At 33.7% G+C, this 23,109-nt stretch overlaps 1 protein-coding gene across 1 annotated transcript; it reads right to left on the bottom strand.

The window, feature by feature from the left end:
• Positions 1-9,280: 9,280 nt before the first annotated feature.
• On the bottom strand, positions 9,281-18,000 carry LOC129264484 (ras-related protein Rab-4B). The gene is made up of 7 exons (XM_054902370.2): positions 17,899-18,000; positions 14,025-14,105; positions 13,499-13,613; positions 12,882-12,944; positions 11,866-12,020; positions 11,199-11,294; positions 9,281-10,521 (listed from the first exon to the last, which is right to left on the bottom strand). Exons 1-7 carry the CDS (start codon positions 17,912-17,914, stop codon positions 10,415-10,417), a joined length of 633 nt encoding a protein of 210 aa, XP_054758345.1. The 5' UTR covers positions 17,915-18,000; the 3' UTR covers positions 9,281-10,414.
• Positions 18,001-23,109: the final 5,109 nt, after the last annotated feature.

Genomic DNA, 23,109 nt, shown 5'->3' with positions numbered 1-23,109 from the left:
TTCAATCTACCTGCATTACATGCACAACCAGGTCCATATGTTTCATCAATTTCAATATGAATTTTGTTAAATTGATTTTACTTTATGAAACACCCCTGCCATAGCACTTGCAATCAGGATTACTTTAGAAACCTATAAATTTGTAGAGTATATAAGATATACAGTGGAGCATCAGTCAAACTTCTGACTGTCTTGAGGGAAATATTGAATCGTGCCTAATACATTCTCAACTCAGTAGTTTATAATATAAAGAATGCAAAACAAAGACACCCATTTATATATATATATATATTTTATTATTTGAACCTCTATATATGTAAATACTTTACAATATTTATAATTTGGGATGAAGATGATTGATGGTGGTTTTTTTAATGAGAAATATTAATTTTCTAAGCTAGTTTTCAGTCATGCAAATCCAGAAACAGTACCTAAATTTGATTTATAAAATAGATGGTGGATATAAAATATAATACGACACAGTAACTAACAAGTCGTGAAGAACTTACTGAAACTGTTGATCATGATGCATTTCTATTCACTGCAAAATCTTCTTTACAAGTCCTTGTTCCCACCATCATTTTGTTTTCCTCCTAACCTATCTTAACAATACATGTGATTATATCTTTATACATGTATATACTTTGAGAGAAAGTGAGGCACTTGCATATTTTTGTTCTTATTTTACAACTTTTCTTCCTAAATTCAATCCCAGCACTAGTAATATGAATTGCAGCTGTATCATGAATGATTCGAATTTAGGCAAAGTATATATTAAAGGTAAAATTATTACTCCAATAAATGAGTTATTTTGCATTCTTCCATGTACAGATATTCGTAGTTAACTTTTTTCACTTTACTAACCCTAACCCAACTTGCCAAGCTCTTTTTCACTAACTCTTTTACTGAAAGCTCATAGTATTTCACTCTACTAGCAGATGGTCTAAATTTCAGATTGTCCAACATAGTAATGGCTAAACCTACTGGCCCGTATTCTGAAGTCCAGTTTAACTTAAACCATGGTCTAACTCTGTGCTGAAACTATGGAAAGCCAAATTCCTCAAAATTTTTCCTTACATTGTATGTTTCTTATATTTACTGTACTCTTTCCTAGCTCGTGAATGGTGAAGAAAGCTATCTTATCTATCCTTCTGAAACAGTTAAAAATGATTTGAGATAAAAATGAGCTGATACATTTAAATTATACTGTTGGAGATTTATGCCACTATTGGCTATCCATAGGTAAACCACAACTTTAAACCAGAGTTTGAATTAAACCTGACTTCAGAATACCTGCCACTTGGTCTAATATCAATTTGGTTATCAGTACTTGGTCCATCCATCACTTGCTTTAATACTTCAACGTTGGTTCATAATTAGTTCCTCTAATAATCGGAACTACATCAATTTAATTCATCAATGAGGGATCAACAGTACCAATTCAGAACTGGTAGACTTAATGGCCCGTATTCTGAAGTCTGGTTTAACTTGGACCATGGTCTAACTCTGTGCTAAAATTATGGGAAGCCAAAAGTGTCAAATTTTTTATTAAGTTGTATGTTTATTATGTTTACTGTGTTCTTTCCTGATTCATCGATAGTGAAGACAATCATCTATTTATAATTCCAGACATTTATGAATGATTTGAGAGCCAAATGAGCTGAAATATGATACTCTACCGTTAAGTGATTTATGTAACAATCGGCTATCCATACTTAAACCACAACGTTAAACCCGAGTTTAAGTTAAACCCGACTTCAGAATACGGGCCCAACAGACTAATGATTTTATGGTTATTCAACTACAATTAAATGCAAAGTTCATGGAGGATCTGTCCTCCCAATTTGATATATATATCTAATAGTGAGAGATTTCATGATATTTTCTAGAAATGAAATTAAAGCAAGCAACCAGAGCTGAAATAACATGATTTTAGTCTACTAGAAATACAAGGTGAAAATTAGAGGGGCTGTGGGAGATGGGGATGAATAGAAACGTAGGAAGGGAAAGGAAAGAGAGAGAGAGGAGAGTGGGATGGATAGAATAATCAAATGGGATAGATGGGTGGGGAGGAGAGAGGGGAGGAGATAGCAGAGGGGGAGAGACAGTGAGAATATGAGAAATATTTTTTTTAAATCCCTTTTTCATTCCATTGCATTAATCTATCTGCAGTTTCAATGTGATATATGAAAATTGATTTAAACCATACAACAAATCAAACCCTTTAAGATCTAGTGACTGTGAGCATATTCAGCACTCTACAGTGCGTATCAAAAAAAAGTTTACACTTTGAAAAAGCCCTGGGAATTAAAAAATATACAACATGTGGGTAATTTATTCACAAATAATCTTGGGTTGGGTCTCATCTATCCAATGAAAGTAAAAGTTTTGACAGAATGTTAAACTTGAGTGAGCACTGTCCATTTTTGTAAAGCTCGCAGAAATGCTGGTTTTCAGTCACGCTGTGTCAAGGGGAAAGGGCAAAATCAAACTTACCGTGCGAAACATTTCTCATAAATTTCCCTTGCACTTTTAGTCAATTGAAATAAAACCGATACATTCAAGTATTTTGTAACAATTTTGCCACCCAAATTGAAATTTCAACACTTAGTAAGCACAACCTTTACCATTTTTGTGCCAGCTGGATCTTAGGACTTAACTGAATCTGAACAAAAACTTATATCAGACATCTCCAGCATTTTATCACTAAGTTTTTATCATTTAAAATGGTTTTACATTTCATTTTTCATTTAATACTTGTTTCTCCACACTTTTTCCGAGCTTGACGATGATTCAATTCAATTCAATTCAATTTCATTTATTTCACATCTCTCATAAAAACATTCAAATGACAAATACAATATAAAAACATATTCATACAAATATACACAATAGAAACAAAGAAAAAAAAATACACGATAAATCAATTGTAAAAAAGTGGACAGATAGGAGTGAATAACATTAAGTAGCAGTGGATGTGGGGGATCAGCAATAAGCCGTTGGCCTGTCTAGGCTGATCCCTTGTATACTGCAAAAAAGAAACCAGTTATTGGATTTAATAGAAATAGAAAAGAAAGACCCTACATAAAAAAAGAAAGAAAAAAAAAAAAAAGAAAAAAATGCAATAAGTTGAATTTACCTATTAATGTAACAATTCAATAAAAATATCTTATATTTTCTTTTAAAATTACTTATGGTTGGGCATTGCTTCATATCTTGGGGCAAAGAATTCCATAAAACAGGTCCACTATAACATATAGTACTTCTAGAAAATTGATAACCCCATGAGGGGATATTCAGATCATAAGAGTTACGGCAATTATACCTATTAAAAAAATATCTATACACAAAATAATCATTAAATACTTGAGGTAGGAGTTTCTTCATTGCTGAAAACACAAAACAAGCCGTTTGCAAATTGTACAAGTCATGAACTTTTAAAATTTTAAGTTTGTTAAAAAGGGGATCAGTATGAGCAAGATAATGACTATCTGTGATTACTCTAATTGCTCTTTTTTGTAAAATGGAAATTCTATTGATAAGGTATTTCGCACAATTACCCCATACAGTAATACAATAAGTTATATACGGTGAAATCATTGTGTGGTACAAAGTAACACATACATTTAATGGAAGGATTTTTTTTAGTCTAACAAAATGAAAATCAAGCCTTAGCCATTTCATGTAAATCACAGCTCAGTGTAAAGCAAATATCGTCACGATGGCCTCAGTGTGTGGGGGAGTGGGATGGGGTGCAATGCACTCTTCGAAGTGTTTTGGGCAAGGAAACAAGTTAAAAAAGGTAAAAGATATCTTCAAATCAATTTTACTAGCTAAATTCTATGTGTACTTCATGATTAAGGTTACTTTTATTTGCATAACTATTTCAAAGTTCTGTGCAAATCATTTTTCACTAACTTTTCAAAAGTAAGTGGTGCTCACTCAAGCGGAAATATTTTTCGACAGTTATATCGTCATTTGCTTAAATGGATCTGTACTAATGTTAGAATGTGGAAATATCTTCAGGATATTACAAATGTACAATTTTACAGGATTTTTTCTAAGTGTAAACTTTTTTTTGATATGCACTGTAGAAATAATACTGTTTTTGTTTCATCACTTAGCTGGTAGAAGGGCTTTGGGATTTATGCCTACGTCAGTTCCCACTCTGTCCGACAGAAGAACGTTAACTCTCATGCACATCGTACAATTGGCGTAAAGCATGCTTGAGCTCACGCCCTTATTCCAGCTGCACGCACAAGCCTCCTACTGCCTTTCTGCCAGCCTAATTGTACTGAATCAAATAAGCAATCACAAGACAGTCTTTTAGTGCATATCTTACACAAAGAAATAACACTACCACAATTTTTTTTTCTTCATTATTATAACATTTATTTTATATAACAAATATGTTCATTTCATTCATGGATACATTCTTCTCTGGTACTATTACATGGCAAAGTATTCTCTACTCGGCTTTCATTCAACAATCACACCAACATATTCATTACATGGTAGTTTCTGCGATAACAGAGAAAGATGGAAATAAACTATCAAAAAATATATATATATTTCACAAGAAAACAAATTCTCAATCCTTGTTTTGAATGAAAAGAAAACTACATCGGTTTACATTCTCCACTACTGAAGAAAAAGAAAAATGTTGATAGTTCGTAATATAGAAAAAGAGCACAGGGAATCGGAGATACACATATATATATATTTGCGACTGCATGTACAATAAGCAACCATGAACACAATTATTTACACATACTTTATATCTTTATTACAGAATTAAAACTATAAACATATACTATCTAATCAAGTCTTCATTAAACATCACAGTTATTTTTTGGTTAAAATAATTTTCCAGGCAAAAAGGAGCTGCTTTACTGATTTCATAAATCGGTTGTGCATAAAATCATGGTATCTGTCTCGATATGCTGTGCAGTATTTTCTGAATTCACACACCTTCAATCAATTTCCTTAAATCAATTATCCACAAATGCACGTTATTACCATTTCTCGTAGGGGACCAGTGAATTTCATACTAGAGTGCTTAGATATTGCTTGGATTTTGCCTCGATTGTAGTTCATGATCCAATCACTTTTCAACAAAGTAGAATGTCTTAAAACCAGGGTGCTGTTAGGGGGAAATCCCGGTGTAGTGGTCCACCTGCATTCCCCCAATCAGTTATATCGGGAGGAGAGACCTGCGGGTCACAGTTCTGTGTGCGCGCCCTTCTAGGCAACCCAGATTGGCTGGCTCCTCCAAAAATGCGCCTTTGAATGTCTTTGACAGATATATGGCGCTATACAAATGCTGTGCATCATCATCATCATCACATAAAGACTTGTTATAATAACAAGTTTACTATCAGCCAATCAGATTGAAGGATTTCAGTAGCTTTTAACTGTTATTGCAATTTTGTTATTATAACAAGTTTTATGAAACGGGCACCAGTACTGACAAGGTCATTACAACACCTAGGTACACTAGTAAAATTAGAAAAAAATATCATTCATTACAAAGTTCAGTTAGCGACTGTGCCTTTGTGACCTGAGAGGATGCATGAGTTATAGACTGTGATTGATCCATTACTGTTGATAAATACAATAAATTAAACCAAAAGCCAAACAGTCTTGCTTAAAGGTATAAAATATCAATTGCCAATCATTATGGGGCTTTCAATGATGTAACTGACCTTTTGACATATATTTCTAACTCAATCTGTGCCCTCAAGTGACATAACGATTTTATGAATATGTTGATGCTAACTCACATCGCAGTGCTCTTGCAGAAGTTCATTGACTTTTCAACCTATGAACTGGGCCGGTACCAACCCATTTTCAAACTTTAGATGCCATCACTGATACAGGTGTCAGTAAACTCGCTCTGCTGTACATGAGACAAACACAATTGTAGACAAGAATTTTTGAACCACAAAGGAACATAAAGAACAAACACAATTGTAGACAAGAACTTTTGAACCATAAAGGAACATAAAGAACAAACACAATTGTAGACAAGAACTTTTGAACCATAAAGGAACATCTACATGTAGGTTTTATCTACCTACAATGTACATGTGCATATGAATAGTACTTATTTGCCACCCTATTTCAAGTTCAACAAACCTACACCTAAATCATTATGCCCATACTCCAGATATTTCACATTTATACTCTCAGGTTTTTAGGTGAAAATACATATATGGACTAAATAAAGTTAACCATAAAACAAAGATATAATAAAATATTCCACATGAATACAACTTTACATTGATTGACACAATTGCAAAATTTGATAGCAAAAGATAAATATTCAATAATCTGCAGATGACTCCATCTTGTTAGTCAGGTTAGATTTATAATGGGTGCATCATGGTCTAGTCATTCTGACTCCCGTCTCTAGATCAGAGGGTCATCAGTTTGAATCCCAGCCATGGCATGTTTCCTTCAGCAAAAAAATTCATCCACATAGCAAGAAATTTACCCACGTTGTGGTGCACTCAACCCAGATGAGGTGAATTGGTACCTAGCAAGAATAATTCCTTGAATGCACTGAGCTAAGGCTAATGATAACGCGCCTTGGAATATATCATAATTTACTGTCAATAACTGGGATATATTAATTTGATTTGCTAGTTCATTACGATTAACTTGCACGCTGAATAAAAGTACACAATTTTTCCAGTAAATGTAAATCTCGTATATAATAGTATCTCATGAGTAATTCCATAAAATGATCAACCTTTTTGTACGTCCGACCCCCCCCCCCCAACAGTTTTCTCAAGTCTTACTTCACTTTATAAACTGACCAAGTCATGGTCCTTTGAGAACATTACAGACTGTCAAAAGAACAAGAAATCAGAGATAACAAATTTAATGAAGGTCCCACATAAAGGGGGTCAGACGTACATATTTTATGGAATTGCCCTCATGCATTTTAATTTTCTCAATAAGTTTTAGGGTTTTAAATATTTCAAATATGTGGACAATGTTCCCACATTTGTTCAATCAAAATTAAATTTTGTATCAAGTGTAATGACAACCCAATTTCAGGGGTCTTTTGTAGTTGTAAAGAAAGTGCATATAATTACCGGTAGTACATTAATTTAATGAAGTGATAATAAAAGAGAAACACATTAAACATCCGATTGATATACAACTATTTCATGAAATACATGTAGAGGATGAAAAAAATGTCATAATTGAACTATACAAGAACGATATCCTTTAATTACTTTGTGAAATAAAATTTACTAGATGATAACGATTACTTGTACATGACATGAAAACAGACATAAAGGCGCACAAATTATATTATACAGAGAATAATTATATTACCACAATTAAAGATATATGCTTGTTTTGTGACATGCATATATAAATCTACATGATCTGATAGTAGTATTTACAATAATCATAAGTTAATCCATTATCTGCAATTTTGCTATAAAATAACTATAATTTGTAATAAAGCCTCTATATGGATTCAAAGATATATTTGGTACCATAATGAAAATGTAGGATCTTGGAATACAAGGAATACACTTTAAAAGCATACAATATAAGCAGTGTTTATAACAAAATAAAACAAGCATTACAAGAATGGTTGCCCCATTAGTTGGCACCAACTTTTCTAACATTGCCTTCCTAATTCATTGAATTCATTCAGAACTAATAATTCATGATAAAACTATTCTCACCAATGGCAAACATTGAAAGAGCTAACATATTGTAAACCAGGCTATTCAACAGTTTTCATCAGTTCCACAAATCACTCCATGTAGTGTGAGATCTTTAGATCATATCTTATTATCTATCACAATAAATTAATGATAAGAAAAATTAAAAAACAATGTGATGTCATGCTTGTATTGTCAAAACTTTCAGTAAAAGTACTTTTCTTCAACATTTATGTACAGGCAAGATATAATGTGTATTATAAGGACCTATGCATGGCCATACATGAAGGGGAAAGATATGTGAAAATATTAAAACCAACAAAAATAATATGTAATTTTGTACCATCAACAATGCGGTTTCGATAGTCTCCCTAGATGGTCATTATCAAAGATCACATAGATCTTGGATCTTTGTTTCAATTATTAACAGAGGTACATACTGTACATGAAGGATTAATAATTGAGACTTTTTCTCTTCCATGAAAAGAGTAATTAGCATAAAGCATAACAGTATTATCCACTGAGACCAATTCCTCATTAATCCAACACACTTGGAAGTATATGTAAGCTCCTGTTATTGTGATGTATATTAGGCCTGGGAGTAAACATCGATTGATCGAATGGTTCGAATGGCTTGTCGCCGATCGCTAACCGATAAGCAAAATTTACACTAATCGAATGTTCAGCAGACCCCGATTAGACACTTGGGATAACTCAAATACTCAAGTAATAGTAACAAAATGACAACAATTGCTTTTAATTACTTGATACAGGTTTAAAAATTATGTTACCGATGTAATTTGTCAAAAATGAACAATGATTGTATCACATTCACTGTTAAACACCAACCGGAAAGAGGTCCGAAAATTTTAATCCCACCCGGCCTAGCATGCCCTCAATACACAATGTATGTTGTATGCATAGGTGAATATAACTATGGTTGCATGTCTGTGTGCTTAAAACAGAAAGTACACACACACACAACTACATGTAGCTGACTTGAGCCGAGGCTTCTTCTTTGTCTCCCAAAAGTTTCATCGGCCATCGATGGTCCAATCACATATCGGATATGTGATTGGACCATCGATGGCCAATGAAACTTTTGGGAGACAAAGAAGAAGCCACTAAGGTCATGACTTTAGAAACAAATTGACCCCCCCCCCCATCTCTGTGTGTGGGTGTGTGTGAGAGAGAAAGATAGCGGTGGAAGCAAACATTCTTTTTATGTTTCAAAACAATGCAATCTCTTTTTAGCCACGGCCCCTCCCCCACTCACACAATCAAACCAATATTCCAACACGCCCATCACCTAATTGTAGATGTCGCTAGTCTACTAAAATAGACCCAGTTATAGGTTCAAATGGTAAAATATTGCAATTTTGAGAGGTACTTCAAATGAAAAATATTTTGCAAAATATTTTTAACATCGTGGGCATTGCCACAGGTGGGGGTTGGGGCATGGTGTGGGCAATGGATGAAATTTTTCTATTTAAGTAAAATGTACCACATGCGTGTCTGTCTCAAAGAATACTTCATGAATGAGTTGTTTACAGAGACGTAACTTGGACCTAAGATGGTAGGCTGATTCATTCATATGCAGGGGTGTTGCACTTGGAGGGATGTATAATACAAGCATTGATTTAGGAAAGATTTTTCATTGGAACAATAAAGTGAAAGTTTTAATCTCATTTCATATAGTTTCTTTTGTAATAGACCTCAAAGAGAAGGGGCTTACTTTCATTTATAAGGAACATATAATACTCCACCCTAGATGTTATTGAAACCCTTTTTGGGAGGTCTTCATAATTAGGTCAACTATTGGCTTAGAAGACGATCTTCCCAACGAACAATCGAATGATTCGATTGTTTTTTCAGGAAATAATCGAATGGTAAAATTGACATTCGTCCCAGGCCTAATGTATATATACATGAGTTATTGCAAAAAAAGATTGTACATGTAAGTCAAAGTTCAGATGATAATCTGGCCACCTCCACCCAAAACATTTTTAACCTGTATTTGTACCATTTCAACTATACTTAACAGGCTATGATTGCTCCCCCACCCCTCCTCCCCCCCAAAAAAAATAATAATAATAAAAAAAATAAATAAAACAAAAATAATAAGTCAGTTTCCAAGCAATGGTGAAAAATATCTGAGTAGATTTATATCTAAAATACAGGATGCATTAATCAACGTAAATTTTGTGCAATAAGACTTTTCCATCAATAAAATAAACCTCCTAGTCTGCTTTCAGTGGTTATTCACATGGTGAACATGCATTGCATATATGTAACTGAAACACCGAGATGTTTTTAATTGAATATCAATGCAATGATACTTTTTCCTTGAATATTACTGGAAAATAGCAAATTTGCTCTCAGACATTCAAATGGCACAATTTCAATAGCTTTTAACAGTAGCTTATAACCACATATTGATTGGTTTATCAAATACAGCCAAAAAAAAAATAATAATGACTTTCACGATATACTCTGTACCGGGTGCTTCACCTGAAAATACGAACTTCAGCAGGAAGGAAAGGATGTCAAGAGGTATGAACCGGTCAGAAATGGACCGGTCAAAATGTAGTGGTCAGATATGGACCTGTCAGATAGGGACCAGTCAGATATTGACCAGTCAGCATCAAGGGGGCGTACATGATTCACACGGCTGATGGGTCTGGGATGAAGCGATTGATGATAATAATCACAAGTTGGATTCCTCAGCATGAGCATTGTTGCGTACTCCTGACCGGCGGTCTGGTGACTTTCCGGAGAGTGGAATCACCGTATTGGATACCCGATCCCATCCTTTCAGGATCTAACTCACCTGGAAAACAAAATAAAACATGGCACATGCTCCTTTAGCCTTGATAGAATTAAACCAAGAAAAACATAGCCTTGTTAACATATGGGATGGAAAAACTCATTTTTTTATGGTACGACAAAGCACAATTTTTTTAGTGTCAAGACATGGTGGGGCATATCCCCTCTCTAATGCAAATAACTGTGCATAATATATGTATGAATACTTGTTCAAAGTTATGCAGACGAAGACTGTAAGGTAGACTGAAAATGTCATGTCCCCACTTTCATTTTTTCTTATGTTATTACATGAAATCATCATTATTTCATAAGTTCATAAATGTGTGCGTATGATATGTCTGCCTTATAATAGAATAAGTTGTAATGAATATTTAATGCATTAAATTAGTTTTCAATCCAATAATTTTAATTCTTGGAGGAAAAATTTGAATAAACATATCATATAATACAAATACAAATGAACAAGTGGGGATATGACATCATCAATTGCTCATTTGTCTGATTTATCTTTATCTGTTCAAACCATATTATTTTCAGCCTGGAGAAGCCCTTTACCAGATAAAAGGACCTCATGAATGAAAAACCTATGCATACTTTGTTTGAATTAAGAAATCATCCCAACCATCTCTCAATATCAAACTTGCAGATTCTTTGAAAACTAGATATGTAATTAATTCTTACCTAATTCAATTTTGTTAAGTATTGATCTGGCACATTTCAAGAAAGCTTCTTCTACATTCTCTCCTGTCAACGCACTTGTTTCCAAGAACATCATCTCTGAAACAGACATGAAACAGATCAATGAACTGAATGAATATTTGAAAATGAAAGAATTGTTTTAAATCACAAATATAATAATACAAAATAATTCTGTAAGAGCTTGAGAGCTGCATGAAAATTGAACCTAATTAAGCCATATATTGACTGAAAAATCCCACACAGGCTCAAGTTTTTTTTTAACCAAAATAAGATAATAGTTTTTACTGTATAAAAAAAGTTACAGTGAATTTTGAAATATTTTCTTATAAAATAAAATCATCACGATGATTGTGTTATTGCACATGGAAATATACAATGACTGAGAGATATCATACCCACACAGTGGAATGTACATGGAAATCATGTTATCCCTACTACTGCTAAGTTTAATTTTTGTTTGGAAAAAAAAATACACAAATAAAGATGTTAATGTAAATATTTTTTGCTGCAGTCTATTTCAATATAATTTTTTTTTAAAACTAACCATGTCTCATCTCTATATGTTCAAAATGTTGCTGCATATTATAAATTTCACCTTAATTTTACCAAAATATCTGTTCATTGAGTGAACCAAAGGGGTACCTCTTACCGTTTTCTTGTGCAAATCTACTGGCCTCTAGGAACGTCACCTCCCTATCTGCATCCAAGTCTTTCTTATTACCACAGAGGATGATGACAATGTTAGGACTGGCCAACGTCCTTGCATCTGTCAGCCATTTTGTCAGAGCATTATATGTCTCCCGACTGTGTTGAGATGAAAGCAATGAAAGAATGTAAGTGAAATTCCAGGAGTGTTGACTAACTGAACTTTATAAGTACCAGTACTACTACCATGGACCTGAATGTAGTTCTTTCTTACAAAGCTGATTGGTTTATATCCATAATTCCATATGATTTACAAGTACATGTAGTTGGTCTACCGTACTTCTAAGTCTAATCCCATATAAAAGCCATTTGGTTTTCTATCTTTTAGGTTAATTGCCGTTTGGTCTACATCTCACTTGGCCTCATACCCACTTCATCTAATGCCAAGATGGTCAAATTTCCAACTCCTTTGCTAATTACTTTGCACTTTGTCAAGTGAAAATGTGATTTATAAACAATTCTCTAGCCATATAGACTATGATGTTAGACCAAGACAGTATCAGACAAAATGGATGTAGTCTACATGTAAATGGAAACTAAACAAAATGGTGAGCAGGCTAAATGGTAATAAGACAAAATAAGACCAAATATTATGAAGCCTTCATGATATCGTAAGAAGATATTGCTAAATTGAATATACTGCTAAATCTAATTCCTTCCATTCATCATAATTATACAATTAACATGTACATATTCTTTCACATTTTAGTGTAATGAATACCCACAATGCTGGATAAACGTAACTCAACTGGATTATAGGGTATTAGTGACTGAGGCTCATATTAAACCCACTATGAACTTTAGGGTCACAACTTCAATATCAGAATATCCATATCGCAATCACTACTCAATCCTGTATTCAAATGAAACATAATATATACATGTAGTTCTATTTTGTGTCAATGAACATATAAAGGAGCAATCATTAGCTTAAACATTTCTCTTGTTTTAACACTTTACCTTGTGATGTCATAGACAAGTAAAGCCCCAGCTGCACCTCTGTAGTAACTCCTTGTTACTGACCTGATAATTTAAGGATAAAAAAAAAATAATAAAAATAAACAAAAAATAAAATTGTGCTATTCATTGTACTTCCATTTCTCACTTTCTTTCATACAATATTAGCAACCCTACTCCACCAAATAGATGCACATTGGAAAGCTTCTTTAAACAATGCACAGTCCATGTATGTCCGTCTTCCACATTTTTTTCCAGATTTTTCTACCACTAAAGATTTCTTTGTGTATTACTCAGTCATTATTTTGCAATTCAGAATTTTTCTACTGTATTCAATTATCCACCTAAATCTTTCTAACTTAAATCAGATCATGATCTAACATTTCAAACACTTTAAATTAGCTCACATCATTCAGTAATTAGCCTGCCCTGCATACATGTTTGTGTACATACTACATTCCCAATAATAATTAATTACAAATTTAACAAAATTATTTCAGGGTATATCAACATTCGTTGCTATATAAGAACTTCTGTTACCTTCTCCAGCACTACTGAACTCAATTTAAAGAAAAACGAAAAACATAAAAAAATAGAATTCATGATTTTTTTTATTATACCTAAATCTCTCTTGACCTGCTGTGTCCCAGATTTGTAACTTGACCGATTTTCCTCCAGCATTGATGATCTTTGAGCCAAATTCAACTCCTATTGTGTGATTTGAGTCTTGTTTAACTGAAATATAACAACAAATACAATTTATGAGGAGAGTAAATAGTGCCAATTCATAATATCGTTTTGATTTTCTTGAACAAAGGTGTAAAATTTAAGTCAAGGGTCATGAAAGCATTGAACATCTTGAATATGTGCACTTGGACTGGGCATTTTTTTCAAATCACTTAATTTTCCTAAAATCCTTTCATTTTTCCAACAAATATGAATACCAAAGATTTGTCACACATGTACCTGTATTAAATCAACAATCAAGAAACATAACCTGCATTTGCTTTTACAATATAACCATGTCAAAATATCAATTAATGCTTCAAGTTCAAAGTCACAAAATCAACTTGATATGAGCTATAAATGGCATTTGGTAAGAAATCACCAAAGCAACAAAGTAAAGAAGATTTCTTTCATACTTACATTTGCTTTCGATGAATTGGTGAAGAATGCATGATTTCCCTGTTCCTGCACTCCCGATGACCAGGAACTTGAACAGAAAGTCTGAGAAAATTGATTTTTTTTTTTTTCAGAAGAAAATATAAATCTTGTCAGAAAATTAACTCAACAATCTGGCAATACAAAAAACAATACATCTTGTAACAAGAATAGTGAAGTACATGTACTAAAGAGATGGTGCATGATCATAGTTTCCTACTTGCATTTTTAGTATTCCCAAGATTTCTTTTAGTCTTTTTGTTTATTTTCCAATAAAAAATGCTGCTTATATTTTTCTTTTGTAGGAAGCCTAAGTGATTTTATCCTTAATACTCCCATTAGCAATGCACACAGTTACAGTCTATGAGACTGCGCGCATTGCATATGGAAAGGTCCAGCAAGAAACCAAGTGTAAGTGCACGCACATACAGTGCACAAGCACAAGGGCCCGAACTCACAAAGGTGGTTTTGAAAACCCACGGTTGAATCCATGGTTTATGCAGATTTCCTGTATAAATTACGCTTAATTTAGCGCGTGTATAAAAAATGTCCAATGCTGATACGCACTTTTGTCACAGTGCGCCAAATAGACGCCTGTTACCATGGTTAGATACGCTATTTTATTCATGAGTCCACTGTTTGAAGAGTGGACTCATTAATTCAGAACAATGGACTTATGAATAAAATAGCATGGATAACCACAGCAACAGGCATCAATTTGGTGCACTGTGACAAAAGTGCGCATCATCATTGGACAATTTTTACATTAGCGGTAAAATAAGCGTAATTTATACAGGAAATCTGCATAGACCATTGACTCAACCGTGGGTTTTCAAAACCACCTTTGTGAATTCGGGCCAAGGAGACGAGGTATTGCTTTTCCCCCCGGAAATGTTAATTTGCGTACAAAACTTACAGACACGAGCATACATACGTCATCGTGAAGTAAGTCAAAGGTCAACTAATTAGCCTGTATTCTGAAGTCCAATCTAACTTAGGCTATGGTCTAACTCTAAGTTAAAATTATGAAAAGCCCAAACTGGCCAAATTTTGTAAACATTGTATTTTTTTTCTTATAATCACTATATTCTTTCATCATGCTAAAATGGTGAAGAAAACTGATTCAGTTATTATTCAGACAGTTATGAATGATCTGAATAACAAAAAGCTGATAAATCAAACCTGAACTGTTAGAGAATTGTTTCACAATTGAATTGGCTTTCAATAGTCAAACCACAACTTTAGACTAGAATTCAAGTTAAACCTGAGTTCAGAATACGGGCCATTGTGTTACAAAGCATTGGAATTTTTATTTTATACTCTTAATGCTATGACTTCGCGATGACGTTTCTACGATGAACCAAGTTATGAGGTGCTGTTTGTAACACAATTACATACACGTATTCACAAATTATTCACATTTTAGATGTAAATGATTACTATTATTAATATACTACATACTGTACAACAATTTTCATTATTTAAACATAATCATTTACAACTAAAAAAGGAATTGTATGCAAATAATTATTATTTGTTGACGCATATCTCGCCGGGGGGGGGGGGCCACTTACATTGACGAGTGGATACCATGCAAGACCAAAAAAAACATGTAAAAAGGATGTCTTTTTCAAGATAGGGCACGTTACGCATGTAGCGTAATAAGGGTGTCAAAAACACTAAAATAATGCAAAAAGGGTATCTATTTCGCTAGGAAAGCTACATGTTTATGGTCAAATTTGCGAGGGTATAAAAATTAAGACTAAAATGTTTTATAAAGGATGTACATTTTGCCCCAACAGTCAACACTACATGTTTAGAGCATGATTTGCGCGAGGTGTCGGAGCTGGGGCCGTACTAAACTCAATGATGTAGGTAAAGGTAAAACCGACGACAGACGTCCGTGACAGAACAATTAAAATATTGCTGGACTTGTTTAGGGGGTTCAATTCAGGGAATACTTGCCAAGACTATCGTTTTGTTTCCAATACTTGTTAAGGGTAGGGTTTCACACGCAAATACTTTTCAGAATATGGAAAATACTTGTTTAGGGTGTCTTTCGAGACCCAATGGTATCCACTCGTCAAAAGACAATGGAAGTGCCCCCCCCCCCCCCCGGATATCTCAATATGCGTGAAAGTTGTGATGTAGATTTGGCGAAAAACAAAGAAAACAAGATGGCGACGTAAACATTGTGGCAAGTTTTCCCCATCTTTTCATATTTTTCTCATTTTTTAAATGAATTCTTGTTTAAAAATGAAATCAATATTGTACATGTAGAACTAGAAATGTCAGAAACTATTGCTAAGAAGTAAACTGTGACAAATTTGCTAAGACATTTGTCAATAATTTCAATACTGAACTCATCCTAAAGAAACTTATGCCAAAGGGTAATTTTAGGTCGCATTACACGTTGATGTCAAATTTTAAGGATATTGGCTAGTTTTTTAGATAATGACCGTCTGCGAAGTGTGGACACATGCGAAGTTTGGACTCACTGTCAGTATAGTGAGTGATTGTATTACTGACCGGTATTGTATTACCGAACGCGCATCGTATGCGTCAGAAAATAATTTCATACGCTCAAAATTTTGCAACATCCTTCCAAAGGGAACTTAAAGAGAAAGATGATGAAAAATTTCAAAGTCTTAATATTCTAAAAAATAATAAAAAATGGTCAAAAATAGCTCATCAGTGATTTTGTTGTTTCCTCAACTTTTCCCATAGAAAATACATGTTCGGTAACACGATACCTTTTTCTCAAGTGACCAAAAATATTTCACATGCAAAGAGGGGTCCAATTGGAAGCTAATAATATCGTAAAAAAAGATAAATGAATTTGGCAAAATTTTTACATATTTTAAGTACGGCATGCCTTATGTACTTGTGGTGAAAGTTTGGTGAATTTTATGAGAATAATGTGTTTGATATGATCGTATTCATGAAAAGTGTTCGGTAATACGATCCACTAGTAATGGTGAGACTACCATATATCGACCACCTCTTTTGAAACCTTGCGCGCGTTAAAATTATTGCGTATTACAAACGATACGCGCGGGAGAGTAGGCGCAGTGTCCATAGAAACGGTAAGAATCGATTTTACGAGAAAAAAAGAAGCAACAAAAAGTAAAAATTTAGTAGAATTAATCAAAATTGGTTTGACCAGACCCAAACCCCGCTGAAAAACCAAGAAATCCGATAGGAAATGGCTTTAGAACAAATATCCGTCGTCGATCGTCGAATCATGTGCCGGAGCTCGCAGTGGTGAGTGGAGGTAGCTAGTGAGACGATAATTTAGCATGTTGACATCATAGAACTGATTTTGAAGAGTAAAAATATTTCGCCACCGCGACTAGAATCGGCCGTAAACTTAGCGTAACGCGGGTGGTCGGTTTCAAAAGACGGGTGCAAATGAGCAAATGTAAAATCGTCGTATTCGTTGTTCGTCGATATATACACGGATTGAATCGGAGTCGCCGAGCGAAACATGGGAATCTGATCTGCCAAATTTTCTGCACAAATGAGACGAAAACTGGGTAAAATTGATGAATATTTTCGCAGATACGATGCTTAGAAGATTAGGTGGTCGATAAGGGGTAGTTCCAACCATACTATTTACTACACTAACGACGTAAAACGTTACACTACACAGTACACTACAGTTAGGGTACAGTCATCACACACGCCCGCACAACTCTCTGCAGCCTGTGCAGGAGATTGTCGCAGGATAAAGAAACAGCAGAAGGCCGACACGACTCTCAATTATTTTGCCATTTAACGACCATTAAATAGGATTATAATCACCAAGCATATTTTAAATAGATAATAGTCGTATGTCAATAAATAAAGAGACACTTACCGTATGATTCTGACATTTTAAAAGACAGTTCAGTCAGTGTTATTCTCTCTGACAAATAAAATCAGCTGTGTGTACAGTTGATTCTAGCTGCTATATTTTTCACTCGCAAATTCTCCACCTCATATCATTGAGTCACAGATTGTAAATATTTTTTTCAAAAAAAAAATACAATCAGAATTTAATCATCAAAAATCTTAATTTGAATATATTATTCTACTTTAATTATTTTATTTATACTAATTACAATTAAATGATAACAAAATCGCATATTATTATTGTAGATTATTACTCTTGTATTAGAGTATTAAATCGATAGAACATTTCGTATTGCGAAATCAGCTGGTAGTGCTCGTGCATAAGAAAGAGGGCATTTTTCAGAAGTTAGATATTTGAAAGAGTGATTCAAAATTTTCTGACCCCCCCCACGAGAATAATGTAACCTATTATCTTGCTGATACAATATAACACTAATCTCTGTTACCCCCTCCCTGAAAATGAGTTCGTATGGTGGACAAGGGGGGGGGGTGGGGTGCTTTAAAATGTGGGGAGGCACCTTACTGTGCCCATCAAAAGGCGCCCTCCATCTAGAATAGATTCCCCCTGAAACATTTTTTTTCTTCCTCTCATACATAACATGTTAAAGTAATGAATAACACAAAATCATTAACATAATTAAATCAGAATTCACGCAACTACAATTAAACATGATTTCATTCTCTGAATGTAATTATAAAACACAAACACACTTATAATCTTTCAAGTTGAACATGATTTTTTTTTTCATTTTCAATGAGGAAGTCATAATAATGATACACAGACACAAAAGAAAACACCCCGGCCGCACCCAACCCCTGATAAACAAAGCATAAGAAGAAGGATAGGAGAGAGTTAAAAAAGAAACAGATAATGTGGTAGACATTTTGTCTGTCAGTCAATCTGCCTGTCGACCGGTCATTTTGTCTGTATTTTGTCTGTCAATTCTGTCTGTCAGTTATTTTGTCTGTCAGACACTTTAGTCTGTCAGTCATTCTTTCACTAATTTTCAAGATTGATTAAAAGGTGATCGAGGATATGATGTCCAACTTTCGAAACGACTAACACTGTGTGACGGAATCACCAAATCCTATATGATTAAGTGAGATATTAAACGAGTGCTTTAAAGTTCTTACCTATTGTACTATTAAGAAGCTTCAGTTCACTATGGATTCTCATGAATAAGAGATTAAAGGGATCCAGGCTGAAAATGATTATGATTTGAACAAATAAAATCAGAAAACATCAAAATTAATCAAATTCGGACAAGGAAGGAATAACAAGTTGTGGCATTTTAAAGTTTTGCATTATAGAAAAATAAACATCAAAGTAGCCTATATATCACCAACACACATAAACACTATACGATATATTTAATTTGAAAGAACAAATATATGAGAGACAGCGTCAAATGATTTTCTTTTCTTATTTGGAATTTGATAGTTGAATTCTTAAAGGTTACATGCTTTCAAAGGGGTGAAGTGATTTTTTTTAAAGATAGATGAATTTAATCAATTCAGATCATCAGGTTTGAAAAAAATATATATATTTTTATATAATAATGCGTACCTTTCCTGGACCTATATATTGATTGATTGAATGATTGATTGAATTTATTCTTCTTAATTACAAACAAATTGACAAAGTAAGTAGGAAAAAATCAGAATATGAATAACAGAAATGAAAAAAGGGAACTCACTGGAAAGCATCGCTTGTTTATGTGAGTCCCCTGAAATAAATTACTGATTAAAATTTATCAAATACAAATGGAAATCAACAATGTTCAGTAGAATAATTGAAAAATACTAATGGGGTCAAGCTTCGTATGATTATGCACAATACAAAATATTATACAATCACATACCCATGGTATCGAAGAAAATATACAAAACAACGATTCAGATAGTGTTTATAAAATAAATTAGACAAGACAAGACGGAATATTAATAACAGAAATTAAAACAAAGACACTGTTCAGAGGAGGACAAGACAGGACAAAACAGGACAGAGAAACAAAAAACACACACACACAAAACCACTACAGAAAACAATCCAAAAGACCAAAACAGACAAAACAAACAAGAAAACTGCACATTAAGAATTAAAAGAGAAGACAAAAGTGTGAGGAGAGGGGAAGAGAGAATAGGAAAAAGAAAAAGAAGAGGAAGCTGCATGCTTTACAGGTGAAGACGTTGGAGTTCTGCGGTTTATATTTGTGGAGAAGAATTTTCTTTAACCCATTACTGAAACGGATTCCAAAAAAGAGTTCCAAAGTTTTGTACCGGTAAAAATAAATGTTTTATTCAGAAGGATTGTTCTAGCTCTTGGTGGGTGAAATAGTCCGGCGGACCTTGTTGGATAGTGATGAATACTGGCATTTTTAGTGAACATGGAATAAAAAACGTTTGGTAGTTCATTTCTATCTAAAGTATACATATTACATATATAACTATATAAATCACCGACCTTCAAAATATTATGATTGTAGAAAAGAGCATCAGTGTGTGAAAGAAAATCTGTATGACAAATAATGTGCATAACCTTTTTCTGCAAAAGTAGAATTCTGTTGACGAGGCTGTCAGCACAATTCCCCCATGCTATTATACCATATTTTAAGTGCGGCAGAATCAAAGTTGAATACAAATTAAATAATGTATGGGTGGGGAAGAAAATTTTTACTTTATTTATGATACCAATATTTCTCGAAATCATTTTACAAATGTGATCTGTGATATAGGCCTAATCACTTAACCATTTATAAATTAGTTTAGTTTAGTTTATAAACTTTGTCTGTCAGTCATTCTGCCTGTCGGCCATTCTGTCTGTCAGACACTTTTGTCTGTCAGTCATTCTGTCTGTCAGACATCGTTGTTTGTTAGTCATTCTTTAAGTCTTTCAAAGTAGGAGTATAGTACGATCACTTCCCGAGTATTTCAAAAATTATATCCATGATTTCGAACAATTTCATTTGCTATTATACCGAATATCAAGTAAGAATCTTTCATAAGAAATATTTTGTTAAACGTTTTTTTAACTGAATCCATTCCATCCATTGTTGCTTTAAAAGGAATAGGAATCAAACAAAATGCACCCCAAAGGTCATCTCGAAAACCTAACAGACTTTTCTAGCTTGTAAGAGCATTACATTATTTTGCTTCATATAAGAAAAGAGCGATATATAAATCTAAAAATTACGAGCAAGAAGCGCGAGATGAATTTTATATTTTAATTTCTAAAATGGGACAGTGATATGTTTCTTTTTCAGTTTAGAGGGGTGGTAGTCCTCAAGTCTGGAGTTTTTATGTAAAATCAGGTAAACACAATACTGAAAATTTCATCAAAATCGGACAAGGAATAACAAAGTTATAACATTTCAAAGTTTGGTATTATTTCGGTGAAACAGTATGAGCAATGAGCTGATGATGTCATATCTCCACTTATTCTTTTGTATTTTATTATATGAAATTTCGAATTTTGGTCTCCAAGAATGAAAAAGTGGATTGGCTACTGATTTAGGGTGTAAGATAATCTTTGCTGCAACTTTTCTTGTCACAAGGGGGACATACACACATGTGTAAAAATATGAAATAATCATGATTTCATGTAATAACAAATAAGAAAAAAGGGAAGTGGGACATGACATCATCACTGTGATGTGATGACGTAACAACACCAGTCAACTAAGATCAGATCATCACAACACCACCAACCATTTGTGTTTTTTTTCTCTTTGTAATTCAGATTCCCTGCTTTTTTTCTTTCCACCCTTTTATTCATTTTCATTTTTCGTCGTCTTTTTCCCCCCCCCCCCCTCTCTCTCCCCCTCCCTTCCCCCTCTCTTTCTCTATTTCCCCCATTCCCTCGATCAAAGAAGTAAAATCGGATTCGGTTATTCATTTTGATTATCTTGTATTTATCAATGATATTGATATTAACTTTGGGGTTTCATTTTCTTTTAAAGTTAGTTTCTGAGGCTAAATTATACTAAGTTGTAGTCATGTAGAACATGACAATAATTTAGCCTCGGAAACTAACTTTTACATAACTTAGAAAATTAAGTATAACTCTGAAAATTAACCAGCATAATTCACAAAATTAACTTCAAGCAAATCACTTCCATTTCATAATTTTATGCCCCAAAACCGCGCGACGTCACCGCGACGCAGTGTGTCAGATTATTCCTCCTCAACATTAGAAACCGGGACTTGATTACTTAACGAATTGATTTTCCAAATTTGAGTTCTCCGGCTCGCCATTGTTCCTTATATTTACGTAACTCTCTCATCCACTCTTTCTCTTCGATATTCCAACTTGCGTCTTTCAAACAGCCAATCGGCTCAAAGATGTCATCTCTTTTTCCTAGCATCTGCCACGCCATAGTTATCTATTTCACCTGTTCCTTTTCACTTCTTTTCTACAATTCTCTTACCCCACATTACATAACTCTCTCTCCCCCTCTCCCTCTCTCTCTCTCTCTCTCCGTTTTCCCTATGTACAGCATCTCTCTTTTAAACAATCTGAAGAATGTGAGCGAGTCGAAAAACAAGGAGCCTGGAATAATTTGTCACCTCCTGACATTGGGAATATAAATACCAAGAGTCCATTCATAGCAACAGTCTTCGGCTTATTCGTAAACAAAGTTATACCTTCTCGCCCATTCACACTCGAAATGGCAGCCAGTGATCCCACAACTTACAATTAAAAAAACACGATGTCACAGTAATGAAAAAAAAATCACAATATACTCCACACTATCACAAGGAAGCTACTCATTGTTATTTTAGGTTGGAGGTTAATTTTTGTGTGAGTTAATTTTTGAATATTTTTGTGACTGAGTTAGTTTGGGATAAAGTTACATATTGTCATGCATGTTTAGATGTTTGTAAACCATCGATCTGGGAGATATCTTTGACCCCCCCAAAAAAAAAAAAAAATAATAATAATAATAATAATAATAATAAATGAATGAATGAATAAATAAATAAAATAAAAATAGAAAAAAATAATTAATTAATTAATTAAATAAAAAAAAACTCCTTACATCTGTATATTATCAATATCCTTTGACTGGACAGTTTTATTTCTTTGGAGTTAGTTCAAATTAATAACAATATTTTAAGGGGATAGGTAAAGTCTTTGTTATGGGGGTACTCCAGGATGAGAAATAACATGTAAATA

The sequence above is a fragment of the Lytechinus pictus genome, chromosome 7, assembly GCF_037042905.1.
Source record: "Lytechinus pictus isolate F3 Inbred chromosome 7, Lp3.0, whole genome shotgun sequence".
Taxonomy (NCBI): Eukaryota; Metazoa; Echinodermata; class Echinoidea; order Temnopleuroida; family Toxopneustidae; genus Lytechinus; species Lytechinus pictus.
This window is presented reverse-complemented; position numbering and strand designations above follow the sequence as displayed.